The following is a 20,982-nucleotide window of genomic DNA, read 5'->3' on the forward strand; positions in this document are numbered from 1 at the left end:
ATCTATGAATAAAACAAGCAAAGGTAATGACTCACATTGTGCTATTGTGTTTGGAAGTAATGGCTTCAGCTAATATGCAGTTAGCTAAAGCCCCAATAAAACTGCTCTCATGTGAGATGAAAACTAATTTGACATCCAAAAACAGTGCTAGATTCAGGTTGGGGGACAGCGGCTGTATGTGCTCAGTACCCACGTAGAAGATGGAGTGTGTCCTTCACATTGAAGTCCCTTACAGGCCTTTCACCAATTGATGGTGGACAAGATGTGTAGTTCCTCTTTTCCTCCCTCTCCTTTCCACTGACCCTCCCTTGCTTACCTGGCATCCCACACGGAATGGGCATGCAGTGGTGGTGGCAGCTCATCCTCATCATCACTTGCTCACTTCCATCACTTACAGTGAGGGAGATTGAGGGAGAACGTGGGAGTCAGAGGACGGAGTAAAGGAGTTATGTTGGAGAATCTGTGATAGCTGCTTCCCATGCTGCTTTTCCATGTTGCCACTTGCTCCCTCATGTGCCTTCTGCTGTGGTGAGGGACAATGTGAGTGATCAAGATACAGTGCCTCTCAAGTGTGGTTCTCCAGCTGTTGTTGTTGGGCTACATCCCTAGCTAGCAGGACCAATGGCCAGGGATGATGGGAGTTTTACTCCAACAGGAGCCTGAGTTTACGAAACACTAGACTAAGCAAATGGTGGTGAGGAAGTGCTGCTGGAAGGGTACTAGATAGATAGTGGTCCGGAAGTGTAGAAGCATCAGTTTTCTCTGCCACCCACGTCCCTTCTGTCCAAACCCCACCATGGAATGATGATGACTCCCCCTCCTCACCCTATGTAACAGCCTCTGCTATACACACATTTCTGAAAATGGAAGGAGCCAGCGGTAGAAGCTACAGGCAAGGGAACCAAGTGGGGAGATTACTCCTGCATACAGCAGTGACAGGTGAGGCTATTGTCAGAGCATGAGTTGAAGCTATTCTCTCTCTTTTTGGTGGGCCTTTACCTGCTTTGGTAGTCTGGCTGTGGTTGGCAGTGGGCCCCCTGCCACGATGTGCATATGTGGCATATGCCCAAGAATGCCAACTGCTGGTGAAGGCCTGCCAGGACTCGGTAGGGCAGCACCTTTCTTCAGCTCTCAACTTTGATCTACCACTACAAATAACATTTAGGAAGTAGGCACATACAACTTTATACAGTATTTGACACTGTAGGTATGTGATGGTGGGGGAGGTCAGCTCATGCATTCTCAGACTGCTAAAGAAAGCCTTGGGGAGTAGTAGTCAGGTCATGGCCCCTAGGGGCAGAAATAACTACCAGCCTGATGGAAATGAGGCAAATAAAGAGGAGGTTCCTCCTGGCAAGAATTGTCAGAGTCGACTGAGGAGGGAGCAGCAGAACAAATAGATGAGAAAGAAGAATACCCAGCAAACAGCTCAGACACTTGAACAACTGTGGTTGGTTTCAAAATTCAGCAATGATTATGGAGAGAGAAGGGGCCTGACTTGTACGCTCTGGCACCAAGAAATCTCCCTAGCATCCTACCTGGATTTTGTGTTGATGGCAGTTGGATTTAGCTCCAAACTGCAAGCCCTGGATGATGATGATTACTTTAAAAATGGAAATGTTTGGTTTCATTAGACATCAGTGATTGAAATGATTAGCCATTGCCTTACCCTGAAAGATAACCTGAGATTTATTATTCCTGGATGTGACTTTAATGCCTTTGCAAATTGAACTGTAGTTATTACTCTTGCGGTGTTTTTGGTTTTTTTTTTCATTTCTAAAAGCTGGGTGGGTGAATTGATATTAATTTTAGATTCTTTTGCTCAATTACACTTTTTATCATACAGTTCAAGAAGCAGGCAAGATTCATTTTTTAAAAAAATATATCTGGTTCACCGCAGCAACACATTTCATTACCTTCAGTTCCACTACGCATTTAGCTATATTTACCCTTGCCTCTTTGTGTAAATGGAATTCTTTTATTTCTTTCAAATATCTGGGTACTATGACTGGTGCTCCTATTACTTGGAGCTGCTGTTACTTCCAGGTAAATATGAATAAGGTTGTGGTGTAAACAGAAGAGCAGCAGCACTGCACTCCTTGGCAAAAGTGCTCTAACTGATTTGCTTTTTCAGATGAAGATGCCTTTGTTTATTATGTCTTCTCAGTGAAAACATAGGATCCTTGTAAGGCAGGAGTGGGGGATCTTTTTCAGCCTGAGGGCTAAATTCCCTTCTGGGCAACCTTCCGAGGGCCGTATGCCACTGGGGGGGGGGGGACAGAGGCAAAAGTGGGCGGAACAATGAATTCATATTTTACCTTTGTATGGTAGGCAGGAGCAAGCCAGCAGTAAATCACATCTAGCAAGTGGAGTTAACTCTTTATTAGCAAAAACAGGAACTGCACAGAAGTGTCAGGCTTAATGAGCAGAGCAACTCATCTCTGGTCCTCATTAAGCAGTTGCTAAGCCCTGTTACCTCTTCTGCTTCTGACATCTTCTCCTCCCAGTCTTGTCCCTCTGACCACGCATTGTTGTCCCACCACCAATCCCCGAGCTCTGAGCCTTCTTCCCTTGGGGGTTCCCCAGCTGGTTCCTCCCACCATCCCTCTATGTCCAACCATTCCATGACAGCTAGTTTCTATACAGTGACCTCTTTATTCTCCATACAGGCAAGCAAGAAGCATTGTCAGAATTCAATAACATATTCCAGCCAAGCAAACAAAGCTGGAATTTTTTTTGGAGGGAGGCCTAGGGAAAATACCAAGGACTTGAGGTTCCTCATCCCTGTTGAATGGGTGTTTTATAAGCACACAGATGTCAGGGGAGAGAGTCTTAATTAAGAATGCTAAAAGAAGTAATGCATATTGCCCCAATCCAGCAAGTGTGATCTACACACAGAAGCAGGCTTCTACAAGCATAGCTCATGAAATATACATCTGGATGCACACTATAATCTGCATAGTGATGCTTATTGGAACACCACTGAATAGGCTGGAACCATCTTTTTTAATGCATCTAGAGACATCACTTGATATGCATAACTATTAACCTGCAGCTGGAGACTGGATTGGGAAATTGCCACCCTCCGAGATGTTGTTGAACTACAACTTCCATCATTCCTGATAATGGTGGCAGGAGTTACAGTCCAACAGCTTCTGGAAGGTCACTAGTTCCCCATCCCCTAGATTTTCATCTGAGTTTTTCAGGGTGTTTTTTCCAGAAATAGTTTGACAAATTATTTTGCATCTGACATCATACAGGGGACAGTGTAAAGGGAGAGGAGCATCTGGATTCATTTTAATTTACTTCATTCCATCTCAGGTAAGCTGGAAGCAAAATAAACTATTGCCTCCGCTACTTTTATTTTTCTTGCCAAAGCAGATATGTCTCAGACCAGGTTGAAAGTGACCAGGTCTCTTATAGCTTTACAAAAGAGAATTAAGCTCTGAGCCCAAAGTGCAGACTCTGAAGAGTTTCCCCATTCATGAAGCCAGTCTGTCTCAGCAAGGGTGCTTACAGCTGGCACAGAATGGAGGCCATTCACAAAACTGAGATAGGAATAGTGTTGTCATCCCATATTGCTAATGTCAGTTATATCCGTTGCATTTCTCTGCCTGCCTGCAATTTGTGGGAAATAATGGTGATTGGCATATTAGGTGGATGATATAAGCAGAAGATCAGCTCACCAAATCATGTGGCAAATGGTTACAAAATTTCACCTGGTGCAAAAACCACACAACTTTTCATATAACGCCAGAAATGATTCCCAGGCTGAAATTGCAAGTACTACTTTCCAGTTGAGTGGTCAAACACAAACAGATCCTTAAAGGCTCTGGGCCAATCACCTTCTCTTTCCCACACTCACAACATGGTTGAGTACATCAGTTTCACCTCGGCAACAGGGAGACCATTCACAAAAGCCTTTTGTGACTAGGGTTGCATTCAAAAGAACACGTTTTCAAATGGAAACACTGGAAGGGTGATGGTGAGAATGGTCAGGAGCAGTAGAGAACAGGTCTGAGCTACAAAAATTCAAAGAACAGCATAGATCTGTTTTGATAGTGGGTTGAGAGGTCTAGCCTGGGTGGGGGGTTGGGGCAGGCAGGCATATATCCTATCAGTTCAGTTGATCTGACAGAGATCTGTTGCATATCAGTGTTGAAGGCTAACTGTGGGACTGAGCTGCTAGAAAGGATAAATATTATAAAGGTCAGTATATGTCTTGCTCTGCAGCAAAGTGAGGCTCATAGTGGATGTAAGGTATGGTTCTGATGTTGCTTTTGCAACAATCAGAGACTGAGCCCTATATAATAGCAGCTGTTGCCCACACTGGAAGGTCTTTCTTCAGCTAAAGGGGCCCAGTCCACTCCAGTAGTCTCCTACTGCAACAGAGTGGAGGAGCCTCCAATCTCACAGGAACTTTATGGACAGATTCAGGTAGCCAGCACTATGACTCCAACTAATGCAATAAGGCTCCCCCCCCTCCTCCTCCATGCCTTCCTGGAGGGTCAGGAGGAGGAAAGGGGAGATAATTTTTATTGGGCAAGTAGAAATGCTCTGGAGTGCTAAGTTGAATTTCACCCTCAGTAATGGTGTCTTCTGATTCAGAGGATTAATTCATTAATTTGTCAGACACAGCTTGGGCAGAAGATTGTAGAATCAACACAGATGCTTTATCCTTCCACATGTGATGAGTTTTAATTGAAATAACAGGTGAATAAATTAAAAGGGAAATCTAAATTGAATTGAATGCAATATCACATGACACCTGGGGTCCAACTTCAAATTGCTTTACATATTATGGTGTGCTTAATGGAGAGGGGATGGTGCCATTATGATAGGAAAGAACTGGGCTCTTCACTCTTCCCTAATCTGGGACCAGCCAGAAGCCAACTTAACTTTAATGGAAATGAGAGCTTCCTCTGGGCAGCTTCAAACTGGAACTCCATGTAATGATTTTCTAATGGGAAACATGTAAAGTGTCCATATCAGATTAACGGAAGGAAACAGCCAGCTCAGAAGTAATAGGGAGTTTCGGGGTTGGGATTGAGGACTGAATCTAATATTCCTCTTGACCCAAACACAGCATTACAAATTTTATATACTGATCTTCATGTATACAGTTTCTTGATGAGCATTTTATTTGGAGGGAAAGATGTAAAGTTGTGTTTTGTTTTTTAAAATTTAAAAAGAGCCATAGAAAATGACCCCTTTCACTCTGGCATCCCGCTATGTCTTTCTTGAATCCTCATGTGTAAAAAGTGGCAATAAAATTGGAGTACCTCCTTTGCTTGTGGAATGTCATGCTCAGTATGTAATGAGGCATTTAAAAATCTGGCTGACATCTTCATCAGCCGTAGGAAGGGCTGGTTTGCTTGACATTACATCCCAAATTTCTACATCAGAGCCAGAATGAGAGAGAGAGACCACATCTTATTGAGTTACAAATACATAGGCACTGTCCACTTTACCTCTTAATTAAATGTACTCTGGAAACAGAAAGTTCTGTTGTAGAAGATTCAAATAAAGAGGCTCTTCAGTAAGCAGACTTTCTTGTGAGAGTTAAAATCACAGCCAGCTGAATAATGTCAAGGATCCTGCATATTTCCAGGAGACAATGCAAAAGGTGGCCGCTTCCACCATGCAAAAATAAGAGGCTTTTCCTTCCCCAAGGTTGCTTTTTCTCTTGCAAATAGGGCCCATTTCCAACTCTTGAGGGAAAAAGATATGATTTCACTCTGCCATCCCACCGGCTCCACCCCCCCCCCATTCTTACCTGTCCCTCCTTTCTCAAGCAAGCAAGGTGCAAATATATGTCTTGTTTCCACAGAAGACGAGGCGAGAGTGGGTGGCTCCCATAATCGAAGCCCCTCTGGGAGGTTATGGTGTCCTCTGAGGCGTTTGTGGGGTTTCTTCACTGATATCCTGGGGGTCTTTTGTGTCTTTCCCCCACCTCACCACTTCTTCCCATTTCAGAGTCAGGAACTGCAGTGTTGAGAAAGGCAGGCAAACCGGTTTCCCACAGCTCTGTCACCACGCCTGGGAAGCCGGGGCTCTCCTTCTATGCTACATACAGTCTGGCAGCCTTAACTCTCATGAAGTGGCAGGAGTGTAAATAATGGATATTTCTGAGGCACCATGGCGGGTTTCTGACTTCTCCCCACACTGCCTTTTCCCCACCCAAAGTGCCTCCTCTGCCTCTCCCCCCCTCCCCTTCCTGCGCCTTCCTTGTTCTCTCCCCCCCCCCCCCTGGTATCCCTCCCGCTGTATAACAGCAGATTTGGCCATGTCTTTCCTCAGATTTCTTCGGCCCCATTCCCTCCCCCGCGTTTATGAGAGGAAGCTGGGACCCAAAACAGGCGATGGGACGGGAGAGTTAAGCGCCTGTTCCTGGAGGAAGAAACGTCTCCGAACTCCAGTCACGTTTGATGGAGCCAGAAGCATGCGCACAAGCTGAGCGTGGAGCTGTCCAAGTGCTGAAATTTATAGTCCGTGTGTAAGATCAGGGCTCCTTCCCTCATTCCGGCACAGGAGGGAGCGTAGCATTTTCCCTCCAGCGCCACACCAATCACCCCCTCTCGATATTTACAACTTGCCGATAAGGAAGAGGGAGGGAAGGAGAGAGGCAAACAGCTTCTTCCCCCATTTTTAACGACGATTCAGACAAATGCCGATGTGCAAGCCCAAGGGAAATAAGAGCAGATCTGGAAGACAGACCAGCGTGGCAGCAGCGCTATTCCCCTTGTTATGGTGCTAAGGTAGAGAAGGATTTGATTTTTCTTAGCGGGGTTCAGGATTTGGGTGAAAGCATCCTAGAGAACTGCCCGTTCAGATGCTTCGTATCTTTTGTGCTGGCTGTTTCGGATGTGCCTGGGCTTAACCTAACCATGATTCCGAGGACTGGTACTTTTGATTTTTTGCCGTCTCCAATGTATAGAAACGCAGGTCTTCTCTTTCTGATTTTAAAGAAATTTAAATTATTGTTGGATTTGGGGATTTAGAGAAGACCTAGTACTTTCTGAGAGCCTCCTTCCCCTTTGATTGACTCTGGAACCGTTTCTGGGATATTTTTCCACACTCAACGCAGAAAACAGGAGGAATGAACCGACAGCTAGTGAACATTTTGACAGCCTTGTTTGCCTTTTTCTTAGAAACACACCACTTCAGGTAGGTGAAATCAGTTCTGAAAGCCTCTATTAAACCTGTAGGAATTTAGGACAACACAGGAGGAGTACTCCATAAACTTGACATATTTTAGCTGTTGTTAAATATTTCATATTAAATTTATGCAGACTACAGACAGGTTTCCATTTGAAAATAGCTGTTGCTTGGTAACATACTTTTAAAATTTCTGAACAAGTTTGGACAAGTGAAGTTATATAGGTACCCTTTCTGTTAGAGAAAAAATGTTTTATGGGCAATGAAACTGAAAACATTTCCCCAATGTAATTGAAATTTACCTTCTTCTGTATTATTGGAATCTCTCAACTAGTCCCTTTTCTTCCTATATAGGATAGTAAAATCTGTTTTGGGGGATGGGCTTATTTTGTCTGAGGAAATATACTCAAGTGTATTTAGTTAATCTCTAATGCACTTTAATCTCCCTGTTTTGTTAATAATAAACGGTGGCAAAGGAGAGTTCCCACACCCTTGAAATGCATGCTTACCTGTAAAGTAGCAGTGCTGTTCTGTATTAATGACTGTGAGTAAAAACTGGAGGACTGGAGCTATTCTGGATTAATGAACATGAGGTAAAAAAAATGATATGAATTTATGTATGTGGTGCTAAAGAGACAGAAAACTGCTTGTGGAAGAAACCTCAAAAATAAGTCATCTGTTTAACATTTAAGATGCCTAGATCATATTGTTTCAACTAAACACCCTGTATATTCAGCAGAAGGAAAAGGTGGATAGTTAAATGAACAAATCAGGTTTTTAGATGAGGTTCATTATGTGATTATTTCCAAAGGGATAATGTATTTGTCAATGTAAGTGACAGCTGATGCACTTCAGTGAAACTGTTGGTGCTAATGAAAGGCTATTCCAAATAAAAATGGTGTAATTGATCATTATCCAATTTTACAATTACATATTTTGTCTACTTATCAGCCTATCCCAATTTCTCTACATACCAATTTTAAAAAGTGTTGTCATGTTCTGCTTAGCAATACTGTTTGTTTATTTATTAAATTTACATTCCACCCTTCCTTCCAAAGGAAACCAGGTATGTGATGTTACAAGAGTTGATGAGGTAACATGTTACTGCTTCATAGTGTAGGGATCGGGAATACTTATTGATTTCAGTGTCCAATAACCCAGAATGCATATTTGTGTGGTCACTATATAAATAAAGGGTGATAGCCAAAATTAGTCATACTCAGAGTAAACCCACTGAAATCAATGGACTTAAGTTTATTGATTTCAGTGCATCCACTCTGAGTGTGACTAATGTTGGATACCACCCATTGTATTTCTTTTTCATTTCTCTGCTCTCTCTTCACATTTAATCATTTTTAGCACTTACTTTAAGATAACACTAGAACACAGCCTATTGTAAAAGTCCCTTTGAGAGGATTACTTCTGATCCCTATTAGATGGTTTATTCAAACATACATCAATTAAAGTACACATTTTAGACACAAAGGAATATATTAAAATGTGTGGGAGAGTTATTATGATGGAATTCATTTCCTTGTGGATCAAATTTGTTCATTTCAAGTACTTCTTGTTCTTTATCTTAAGAGGGAATGCTTAGCATGTTACATGAAGAAAGCTATGAAGGCATGAGAGCACAATTAACACCAAATAGGATATAAATTGATATGAATGCTGCAGGAAGGGGCCATTATCCTTGCTTGATGTGGGCTGATTGAAAATTAAAAACCTCACATCTCAACATTTCCCGGAGGAAATAAATAGAATTGGTGAAGAACCAAGTCATTTAATTAATGCCTATTAAGATTGTAGAGTTTCTGTGCTTGTGTAATGTTCTATACACTAACACAGCCAAGGTTTCTAACTCCTCTGTGATAAGTTTTGCCAGTTTTTCTAAACAACTATGAACCCAAAGTAAGGCAGATGCATATTTAAGATTGTTGTTGTTTAGTCGTTTAGTCGTGTCCGACTCTTCATGACCCCATGGACCAGAGCATGCCAGGCACTCCTGTATTCCACTGCCTCCCACAGTTTGGTCAATAGCTATATGCCATCAGCGATACTTATAAAATTCTTCAATGATGTCTAAGTAAAAGCCAATATTGAACAAAAAAATCTCAATCCTTGACATTTCTTGCCTGATTCTTGAAGAGTTGTGATGCTGTTTGCTCTTCCATACCTGAGAATGATATGTAATGCTTTATTAATATCATCAACATATTGTTACATTCTTTTCAAATTGGCAATAGATTTCTCTCATGAAATTATGTGAATTCAATCAAAGAATAATGGCTAATGGTAGTTAACTATTTGTTTAGGACAACTTTCTGTAAAGAACATGATTCCAGATCTGGGAAAACCCCTTCACAGGCACTGTCTCCTTCGGATTTCTTGGACAAACTGATGGGGCGGACATCAGGTTATGATGCACGAATAAGGCCAAATTTCAAAGGTAAGTTCTTTCTAAGTCCATTAAAAATTAATTGGGAGTCTGTAAAATACCAATTGTGATCTTTACATGTGCGCTAATTTAGGCCTTTATGAAGCTCTGTTCTCACAAGCATATGAATCACTCAGTAATTAAAATGTGCTTTGTGTATATGAGTGATCCATAACAGATCCAGCACCATAAACAGAACTTAATATTTTGGAAACACAAATGCTTTTTAGTGGAGTGTATTCACTCGTAGTCATCAAGGCCTAGTTCACACACACACACACGACTTCATGAAGCTGATCATTGTATACTAGATGACTGGGGTGTCAACTTGAGTGAAGACAATTTATTTGAGGTTATATTGCGCAAAATGGAAGCCCCATCTGTGGTGTTAGATCTGTTATGTCCCATTCATTGCTAGATATTGCGCTTCTTAAGTGATGAACATGCATGTCTGAATCAGCTTGAAGCATTGAGGAATCATGTGATGCATATGCATGTGTAAAATGGTCCTTAGTTAGATCACAAGTAATTACTCTGATTTTAGAAATGTGGTTCTTTACTGGTTTCAACACAATTCTAAAAGTGGAGTTGAATTACCTCCATATGGAAACAGGGAGGGTAGAGAATTAGTTTTTTTATTATATTCAACTTAGGTTCAACAAACGTACTCAATTTATCCATAAACAGGATATTATGTTGAACCTAAGTTGAATATAATAAAAAAAAACCTATCCCATTGATTTATAAACAAACACAGCAATTTGTATATACATGTCTATGATATTAGGCCTATGCCATTTAACTTCCTTATTTCAGGTTGATCTTCTGAAGTCTATTGGACTGTCAAATCCACTCTGAAATAAGTGAGCTGGTGATTAAAGAAACAGAAGGTTTAGTTATTAGCAAGTAAGACAGTACACAAGATCTATTCATGAAATACTTGGAGAGAGGGTACCCTCACCTTGGTGCACAGAAATGTTATCTTGTTCAATTCTAATTTAGATCTGAGCCATTGTAGACATGATGTGTTTAAAATAAATCTGTTTCAGCCTCTGCTGTTCAGTGGACAATACAAAGGATGAGGTTTCCAGAGCGGTATATAGACATAATAATCGGGTTGTGTGGGGAAAACAAGTGTTTCTGCTACTTTTGTCATTTGCCTTCCAGATGTTATTGGACTACTGCTCCCATCAGCCTCAGCCAACATGGCCAGTGGTTGGGGATGATGGGAACTGAAGTCCAACAACAGCTGGAGGGCATCACATTGTCTGCTACATAGTAGTCAAGAGGTGGCACATTTGAGCACATAACCTATAGAAGACTGCATTTGCAAATATATCAGACTGCCATATCTTACAAGAAACTGTGAGCTGAAGGTGTTCCTATCATTTGCTTCTTTGCTTCTCACTTCTACTTTGCTTCTTTGCTTCTCACTTCTACTCCCTCCTAGAGCACCCTGAATCCATTTTTTCTGGAATCCTTAGTTTATTCTGCCTCTTTTGCTTTCTAGCTGTTTAACCTTTGCAGGAATATATTGAAACAGTGAAGTAAAAGTTGCAGAAGATGGGTATAAGCACATGTGTCTGTGGTAGGATTGCCACATTCTTCACACTACACGATGGGAATAGGGTTAAAAGGTGGATGCAGAGAAGACTCTTCCTGTTGCTTATAACACAGGATCCCTTTTGGCTTATAAGATCCAGGCTTAGGAAGCTGGCAGTAAACTATTTGTTAATTAATGAAAATTATGAACTGCTTGATTGTAAAACAAAACAAAAGCCCACACCACAAAGTGGTTTACAACAATATAAAATAAAAAACACAGTTAAAAACAGGTGTTCAGTATTCAAAGTGTAATTTTAAAAACCCAGTAGCAAATCATCATCATCATCATCATCATCATCATCATCATCATCATCCACATATAATGTCTACATGTCTGGCTAGGCTTTCCTCAACAAAAAAAATGTCTTAAGCTAGCACCAAAAAAAAAGTGCAGCAAAGGTGCTTACCTGATATCAATTAGCAGGGAGTTCCAAGGTATAGGTGCTTCCACACTGAAGGATTGATTTCTTACAAGTGCAAAGCAAGTGGCATCTGTAACACTGCCAGATATGCAGATTGAAATGGTTGCACAGGCATATATTAGGTAAGGCAATCTGGCAAATAAACTGATCCCAAGCTGTTAAGGGCTTTGTATACTAATAGCAACACCTTGAACTTGGTCTGGTAGCAAATAAGTACAGTACAAATCTCTGAGCACAGTCTTATCTGCTGACAGGGTCTCCCTGCTGTTAGCAACCACACTGCAGCATTCTCCACTAATTACAGCTTCCAGGTGAAGCACAAGGGAAGCCCCAAATAGAGTATTTGGGGGGGGGGGCTGAAGGGACCTCGACCTCATTTGTATGAGGTGCATTCATATAACACTTCACAGATTACTTCCAAAACTTGCATGCTCCTCCATGCTCTCTTAATTGGATAAGATAAATATATTGCTTTCTTTCCATTTTTATTCCCTGACACCAGTATGGCAAAGAGCTGCCCATGCTTGAAAGGCAAGTGATTGTAAAAGTGTCACTGAGAGTAGCCTCACCCAGTTTATAAGTTTTGGACCACAACTTCAAGACATCTAGATGGCACTAAGCTGGTTTTGATGCTGATGCTGATTGTAGTCCAAAACTTTTGGAAGACATTGGGTTGGGTTGATTTAGAGAGTCTGGTATGGTAGTGATGCTGCAGAGCACATCTGAGCCTTTTACACTGTGGAGCGTTTTTGAGCTTTCCTGTGCCAGTAACTTCCAATATGATCTCACAGTCTAACAGGTGTACATTAGCATTTAAAACGTTTAATTGCTGGCTAATGAGGGAATGCTACTGTCACAGATGGGGTGTTGGCTACTCCCGAGTAAGCACTCCACACATCCTCTGGATTTTCATAGTTTTATTGTGCATGCTATATACAGTGGTGAGATGTCTCAAATCATGTCTGCTCTGCATGGGGCAGAAGCCCACAATGGCGTCTCGTGGGCTCTGACCCCCCTTTTAAGACTCCAAACGCCCCTCCTCCTTGCTCTATGGGTCCTCCGTGGTCCCAAACCAGGCTCCTGAGGTGCCGTTCTCTCTCCTCCCTCCTTTCCAGCCCCTGCTGAAGCTAGCTCCTCCCCTGCTTCCCTGCTACCAACCTGGAGCTGAGCCACCAGGACTCTGCAGAGCCCTGGACCCGTCTTAACCCTTCCTGTTCCTGATTTGAACTCCCAGACTTGCTGCTGCTCTCTCATCTGATGGAAGTAAGCAGAGTGGGCTGCTCTCTGCAAGCCCTCTCTCTTACATCCACCCCCCCTCCAGGCTCCCCCCCCTCTTTCTGAGGCCTGGTTTGCCTGGTCTGATGTCTGTAAAGAGGGCTGGAAGCCTGACAGGTCTTCTTCCTCTGTAGTGTGTGTAAAATCCTGTTCCCCGTCGGTGCTGGGTGGCTGGTCCGTGTAGTTCCTTCCGTTGTCATCCTCCTCCTCCCTCTGGAAAATTGCTTCCGATTCCCGGAGGGCTCCTTGGGTCTGCGTCTCCCCTGTTCCCCACCTGGGATCGCCCTCCCCCTCTGTGTTCCCTGTGCTACTGACGTGTGGTGGTTTGGGTCTGTGGGAGAAAGGAGCGTGCAGTTCCAGTGTGCGGTCCTCCCCTTGCATGGTGTGCGTGGTTGCCTCCGCGTTTTGGGAAGCAGGAGTGCCCTGCCTGGCCATCAGACATTTTAACCCCCCCTCCCCCCACCGGGAGCCCGGGCTCGCTGTGGCACTGTAGACCTCCTCCTCTTCCTTTCTTTCTGGAACCTCTTGGCTGCCTTCTCCCTCCACCCTTCTGTCTAGTGTCTTTTGTGTGATTTCCTCCCCCTCCCTCCTGTCAGCGTCTTGTGTTGGATGTGTGTCACGTCCTCTGAACCTTGGGCTTTCCCTAAAGTGTGAGAGCAAAGACCTGTGACCCACGGGATGGACCTTTCTCGCTGTAGGTGCTTCCCCCCTGAAGGTGACAGGGTTGATCTGTGTCAGAACCTTGAAGGGCCCCAGCCTTCTGGGTGCCAGCTTCTTCCCCCTTCCCCCCATGGGAAGGCCTTCTGACCACAGCCAGACCCTGTCCCCTCCGTGGAAGACCTTCTCCAGTCCCCTGTGATGGTCTGCCCCCTCCTTGTAAGCCTCATTGCCCCTTGCCACGTCTCCATCCAGTTGTTGGTGTACTGTCTCCCTCCTCTCACCCCATGCCTCAATAGGTGGTCCCCCAATCTCCCCCTCCCCCTGCTCTGGGAAGGCTCTGGGGTTTCGCCCAAGACTGGCCTTACTGGGTGTGAGCCTCGTGAAGACATGTACTGCATGCCCCTCCGTGGGGTTGTCATGATATTGCTTGAGAATCTTCCCTCTGAGGGAGTCCTGGGGCATATACCGGGCATCATTGCTAAAGAGTAACCCCTCTTTCTCGGCAAGCCCTTCCCCTGCCCCCTTTTTCTCCCTCAAGTCCCTCCGTATGTTCTGGGTAAAAGTGTCCTCTTTGGTGAGTTGGCTCAGTTTCTCTTCCTGCATCCCCGCCTCTGCGTCGTTCCATCCGCCTGGGGAGCTGATGTGGTGCGATCCTGAGGATTCTCCTTCTTTCCTGCAGTGCTCCTTGCCGTCTGCATCTCCAAAGGTGAGATCTCCCCGGCGCTGGCTGCCCACAGGGTCATTGTCCATTAAGTCCAAAGCTAGCACTTCTGCGTGCTTGTTCACTGTCATCTTCCGAGAGGGGGTCTGTTGCGTGACCTCACCCTCCTGCAATTCCCGGCCGCCTACGGTCAAGACGCTCATGGGCAGCTCCCTTGGGAAAATGGGAATCTGATCCTGCTTAGCCAAGTGCACCGATAGGAAATCGTTGCTGCTGCCCCTGCGGAGAAGCCCGACTGTCTCCTGGGTCTGGCCTCTTGGCAGCTGCAGACTCACTTCCATCTCTTTGTCGTGCTGTGGGGTGTTACAGGAGGGCTCAGTTGTTGGTGCTCTGCCTGGCCCCTCCCCTCCTGATCTGGCATCCAGGCTTGTGTCTGTGCCTGCCTGCTCTCGCCATTCCTTCCTCTGGGGGCAGTGTTCCACCCAGTGGCTGGGTGCATTGTAAAGGCATCTCCCGCCTTTCTCTTCCCTCTGTTTTCCCGCGTCAGCGTTTGAAAGTACCCGCGCGCGGGCTTTGTCCCTCTGCATCACATCTGGCTGGAGGGGGCTGTGCTGTGCTGCAGCTGCCTCCCCGGGACTGTATGGGAACTTGTGGCCGCTGCCTTTCCCCTCCGTCTGTCCCCTCTGCCCGGACTCGCCTCTCAGCCTCCTGCACTTCCACGCCACCATGCCTCTCAGTCTTAGAGCCAGCTTGTGCTGAGGGTCGCCCTACAAAGTGCTGGCCCGTCCCGAGTGTCCTCTCTGCTTGTCCAGCCTCCGCTCCTCTGGCTTGGCTGTGTTCCGAGCTGCTCGGTTCACTAAGCTTGGCTTCCCCTGTGCCTGGGTGCCTACCTGGTGCTTGAGCCGTTCCATAGTTGCAGGGTGCTGGCAACTCATGCCAATCCTCCCTCGGCATCTCTCTCTTCTGCTTTAGATGCTGCCAACTTCATGCCGGCTGCTCCATTTGCAGCCCTCTTCCCTCGGGGTAGCCATCAAAAGATTGTGGGCTTGCTGTCACAGATGGGGTGTTGGCTACTCCCGAGTAAGCACTCCACACATCCTCTGGATTTTCATAGTTTTATTGTGCATGCTATATACAGTGGTGAGATGTCTCAAATCATGTCTGCTCTGCATGGGGCAGAAGCCCACAATGGCGTCTCGTGGGCTCTGACCCCCCTTTTAAGACTCCAAACGCCCCTCCTCCTTGCTCTATGGGTCCTCCGTGGTCCCAAACCAGGCTCCTGAGGTGCCGTTCTCTCTCCTCCCTCCTTTCCAGCCCCTGCTGAAGCTAGCTCCTCCCCTGCTTCCCTGCTACCAACCTGGAGCTGAGCCACCAGGACTCTGCAGAGCCCTGGACCCGTCTTAACCCTTCCTGTTCCTGATTTGAACTCCCAGACTTGCTGCTGCTCTCTCATCTGATGGAAGTAAGCAGAGTGGGCTGCTCTCTGCAAGCCCTCTCTCTTACAGCTACAGTACAATAAAATGGCATATTTGAATCAGAAATATTCTCGAGCATTTTAAGCACAAGAAACAAGCTTTCAAAAAGAAGAAAATAATTCAGATACAATTGATATGTGCCAGCAGGCAGAATAATTATACGAAAAAAGGAAACTTACATTTCAACACTCTCCTTGTATCTGATTCATACTGCTAACCATTTAATTATGCTACTTTCTATGCAAAATCTAACATGGTCTTGTAAGTGGCTTGGAGACCTTTTCCTTGTGTAACAAGCAAAGAATAAGTTCAAGTCATCAACTTCAATGGCAGTGGGAAGCTGTTTTAAACAGCCCTCTAAAATATAACTGTCTACAACCCTCAGATATGTTATGTGTAAATGATCCTATGGAAAATGTTTAGTTCAGATGTTGCTGAACTACAATTCTCATGGCCAATGGCCAGGGGTGACAGGAGTTGTAGTTCAGCAACATCTGGAGGGTCAAACACCCCCTTACCCCTACTATAAATGAAGTATTCCCAGAACTCACACCAGTTTAGGAGCCTCATAAACATCTGTTGAATCTTTGCCCCTTTAACATGTGACCCACATAGCTGGAGTTCCAACTGATTTCATCTGGTGATTGCTCCCATCATATCTCACTTCTACTTGACTTACTATTATCTAATTTAGCAGTTTTTAGTAACTTATATCCAAACTGCAGCCTGGACAATAAAGCCAATCTCTCATACTTCTCTTTTAGAGTATGGCTGCATGCAGTTAATCCCCTCTACTTTATTTGGGAAACTTTGCATATGGGGAAAAGAATGGTTGTATTTTGAAGGATTATATCTACAGCCTTAAGGGCTACAAGCTCCTCATTTACAAAATCATAGAGGAAATCTTTCTTCAACAGTTCTAACAAATTCATTGATCACCTACTCAACTCCGTTCCCATTGGTGACCATGCAAGATGTTTGCATGTCTTTTCTCTCTGTCCTCAACAAAGAAGCACCTGCCCACATTGTTTGGCACATGATGCTTCTTCCCAGTGCTCCACACTATATATATATGTTAGCATGCCATTTTGCCACAAATAAGGCTGTCTTATTGCGATTACAATTTTTACACACTATTCACTTTATTTCAGCTAGTTATACAACATTTAAGTTTCAAAACTGTGTACAATAGGATTACAAAAAGCATACAGTAAAGGTACAATTAATTCAAATTAATAATACTACTATAATTTTTTTTAAAAAACTACTGGCAAACCATCCTGTGTTCCAAATTGGTAGAAGGACATGATATAAAAAAAAATGAAGTACATAAATTTCATAACACAGATGGGCTAGGCACCATACAGAACACATCTGTTCTTTTCTAGGATGGCTTAAAACATCCAGATGTGCTTGAGGTCTCTTTTTCAATTGGGAATGATTTCTCAACTTCAGTGACCCAGGGGTAAAAACAGCAAACTCCTTTTGGACTTCCATAATGAGGCATCAGAAAATACTCTTCTTTACTGCTCATTTTTAAAAAAAACATCTAATGAGGGGCCTCTGCTCTGCAATTGCTCTGGGGTGAATCTCAGGTTTGTACTTTGCCTACTTCTCTAGGGCTGTATAATAAATAAAGATGCATAAAGTCAATCATGTTGTTCAAATCATAAACATGACAAATCCTGAGCAGACACTGTCACGTTTACCTTAGTTTGCCTCATTCCACCCCCCAGCAGAAACATTGTTAATAGTCCTCCTACTCTGCAAAGCTGGATACATAGAGGTGAGTTTCTAGTAAGACTGAGGGATAAAGTGGGAACAGCAACAAAATGTTGCAGTGTTTTCCCATCTCCTTTGTAGGAGTGTTTCTGTCCATTGTTTTGAGCTTCCTTTGCCCTCCTTAGAATGAGGAAAGAGCTCAGGCAGGGCATTTGCCACCACCTTCACACTCACCACACCTTCACACTGCACAACACTTTAGTGTCTGCATTATGAAAAGGAATGGTCTCATTCTGCTTTTGGACAGAACTCGGAGCACGGTGTCTAGTACTGGGCAGCATAGTTAAAGATTGATATGGACAAGCTGGATCATGGTCTGCAGAAGAGTGCGAAAGATGGTGAGAGGCCTGGAGGCCAAGTCCTAGGAAGAACAATTGAAGAAGTTGGGCATGGAGTTAGCCTGGAGAAGAGATTATTAAGTGATTATATGATATCTGTCTTCAAATATTTGAAAGGTTGTCACATAGATGGTTGGAGCAAATCTAGTTTCTGTTGCTCCAGAGGGGAGGATCCAACCCCAAGGGGTTCATATTATAGAGGAAAAAACTTAAAGAAAAGAGGAATAATTTTGTGAGCTGTTCAACAGTGGAAGAAGGTAGACTCTTTTTCACTAGAGATGTTTTATGAGAGCTGGCCACATATCTGGGATATTGGCCCAGATCTGGGATGCTGGATTTTCTAGGAGAGGCTAGACTAAATGATACTGGAGATCCCAATCTCTGTGCTTCTATGGGTACTGAAATGAATTGCAGTGGCACAACTACTGGGAGAGGCAGCCTTTATGACAGTTGTGTGCCCTTAGATCAGTAACTAGATTGACCAGTGAGCAGAAAACAGAGGCAATGGACCATTATCTTATCCTATTCCTAGCTTAGTGAGGCCAAACCTGCTTCCCCGATAAACATATGGCCAGGCAGCCTGTGTCAGGGCTTATGGTACATTATGTGTGTTTTCAGAGCTCTCTCCTTATTACTGAAGCTACCTTGCAGAGGTTAGACGGGGGTTAAATCACTTCTATCTCATTGAGTAAGCGTGCAGGCCACTTTTATTCCATGTTGCCCGCCACCATTTTATACATGAATCTGCCATGTCTAGGGAAAAGTATATAGGTGAATGGAAGAATGTTTTCCTTGCAGAGGGTCCCAGGTTTAGTCTCTCAAATCCCCCATTTGAAAGAAACTGTTAGCAGGTTTCTTCTGGGTAGCCACTGCTTATCAAAGTAAACAATACTAAACGGGATGGGCACATGATCAGCATAAGGCAAATCCGTTTTATGCTCAGGCTTTGCTTATTTCAAGACCCTTGAAATGTTGTCTTCCTTTCAACCAGCACATCTTGACTGAGTTGTCTGGTTAAGGTGCGCCTTACCTACTTGATGTCATGCGCATTGACTTCACGCCCACTGACAACCCCGAGACTTTGCCGTGTTAGTATTTGGCTCAGATCTTGTGGTTTCATAGTAGTCAGTATATTATCAGCTATAGCAAGGGACAACAATAGAACTTGCAAAATCCCTCCTGATAGTAACATAGGGAACTGCTTTCTACCAAGTCATACCATTGGCCCATCTAGCTCAGTATTATTTGCATCAGGGGTTGCCAGTGTGGTGCCTTCCTAATGTTGTTGGTCTCCAACTCCCATCATTCCTACTGGCCATGCCACCTAGGACTGATGGGAGTTGGAGACCTAGAACTTCCCAAGACACCACACTGTCTGTTCTGACAAGAACCAGCTCTTCTTTCTCAGCTCTGTCTGAGGATTGACGCTGGCACCTTCTGCATACAAAGCCGATGATCTGCCCTTCCCCCTCTCCTCCTTGCTTTGTCTCTCTGCTGAGAAAGCTGAGTTGCTGGAGGCACCAGAGAGCATATTTGACACCTCACCCACTCATCACAGCCTCTCTTACCCTTTGTGTCAGAATCATGTAACCCTATTACATATCACTCATGGCCCTCGTAGCAGAATTAGGAGAGTCTGCCTTCCTTTGGAAAAAAAGCCTTTTCCCCCTCTTATCCATTCCATTGTACAGAGTGAAATACTGCATTTTGAGCTCTGTTATGAATGCCTCAAGTGCAGCCTCAGTTTTACTTGGCAGATTAAACAATGCTGGTGAGAGTGACAGAAAACACTACATTATTTGCATGAAGCATTTTTCATCTCTCCAAAAACTGATGGTTGCAAATCCATTGCATGTAGCTAATGCCCACCTGGAAACGGGTAAGCAGCCATTATTAAACCATTTCACAAGGCAGAGGTGGATTTAGGGCAGCGCAACAGGTTCCCCCGCACTGGGTGCCGAGTGGAGGTGGTGCCTTCTTGAAGCCTGCCAGACCCCTAGAGCCTCCTTCCCAAAGCCCAGTACCTCCCTTACACGGCTTTTGGAAGACAGTGCAAGGGCTGGGTGAGGGGCATCAAATTTTGGCCTCACACAGGGTGCCAAATTACCAAGGTCCGCCATATATATATGGAATACAACAACATACATGTATGCCAAAACCTGGGGCTTATCTACACTTATATTTTGCACCACACTTTCCAGCAACAGGCCCACACTTTAAAGCACAGTGTCCAAGCACTCTTTTGTTGCCCCAGAGCTTTCCCCGCAAGAACCCACTCTCAGCAGCACAACAAACATCAAATTGGGTTTTCTTCAGATTGCTCTTTGCTCCAGTTCAACTTTAAAAAGCAGGTTTTTGTGGGGAAAGCTGCAGGGCAAAAAAGGAGAGAGAGAGAGAGAGAGAGAGAGAGAGAGAGAGAGAGAGAGAGAGAGAGAGAGAGAGAGAGAGAGAGAGAGAGATATCTTGGACATGGAGCTTTAAAGTGTGCACTATGCTTGGAAAGTGTGGAGGAAAGTTACCAGTAAGTGTAGATAAGCCTGTTACATCAAGAGGAAGACCAGGCTTTCCTCTGGCTTTCCATGGGTGGGAGAGTTTGGATGTGGATTCAAACAGGCAACCTTCTTCCTGCAATCTAAAGTGGCTCTGTCCCAGGAGAATATCACCACAGGCTTGTTATGAATGAATAGATAAGCTCACATGTGCATGGATACATTTCTATGTAAGCAGAACTATTCTGTTTAGCCATTGTCACCCGCCCCGCCCCCGACGACTTTTGGACAAATGAGGCCGTACTATATATAGTGCCTTTAATGCTAGACAGTGCTGTGACAGGGCTATTATTTCATGTTCTAGAGTGACAATGTGCCCCAAGTCACTCCTTCTGATGCAAAACTTACGGCTGTCTCAGTGTGAGCTGCAGTTAGGGCAGGGGTTGCGGGGGAGGGGTGTATCTGATTACAATTCATCTCTTGGCGTCATGTTATTTTCATGCTGAGTCAATGGGTTTAAGGCTGGATAATAAACACACTGGACTAGGTCATTTATTTATAATTTACCCTGACAACAGTTACAGATAATGGCTTTTGTACTTTATCTTTCTGGCACTGGGAATCAGTTTTCCATGGATCCCCCCCCCCCACACACACGTTCAAGCCCATTGCATGGCGAT

General features: G+C 44.3%; 1 protein-coding gene across 1 annotated transcript in view; it reads left to right on the top strand.

The window, feature by feature from the left end:
- The first annotated feature begins 6,989 nt into the window (after positions 1-6,989).
- The window catches only part of GLRA2 (glycine receptor alpha 2), a 117,362-nt gene continuing 103,369 nt past the window's right edge, over positions 6,990-20,982 (top strand). Inside the window, exons 1-2 of the mRNA XM_088667739.1 lie at positions 6,990-7,167; positions 9,474-9,607. Of these exons, the coding sequence (XP_088523865.1) occupies positions 7,100-7,167; positions 9,474-9,607 (202 nt within the window). The 5' untranslated portion in view covers positions 6,990-7,099. The remainder of the gene's footprint in view (positions 7,168-9,473; positions 9,608-20,982) is intronic.

Source organism: Zootoca vivipara, chromosome 4, assembly GCF_965207765.1.
Source record: "Zootoca vivipara chromosome 4, rZooViv2.hap1.1, whole genome shotgun sequence".
Lineage (NCBI taxonomy): Eukaryota > Metazoa > Chordata > Lepidosauria > Squamata > Lacertidae > Zootoca > Zootoca vivipara.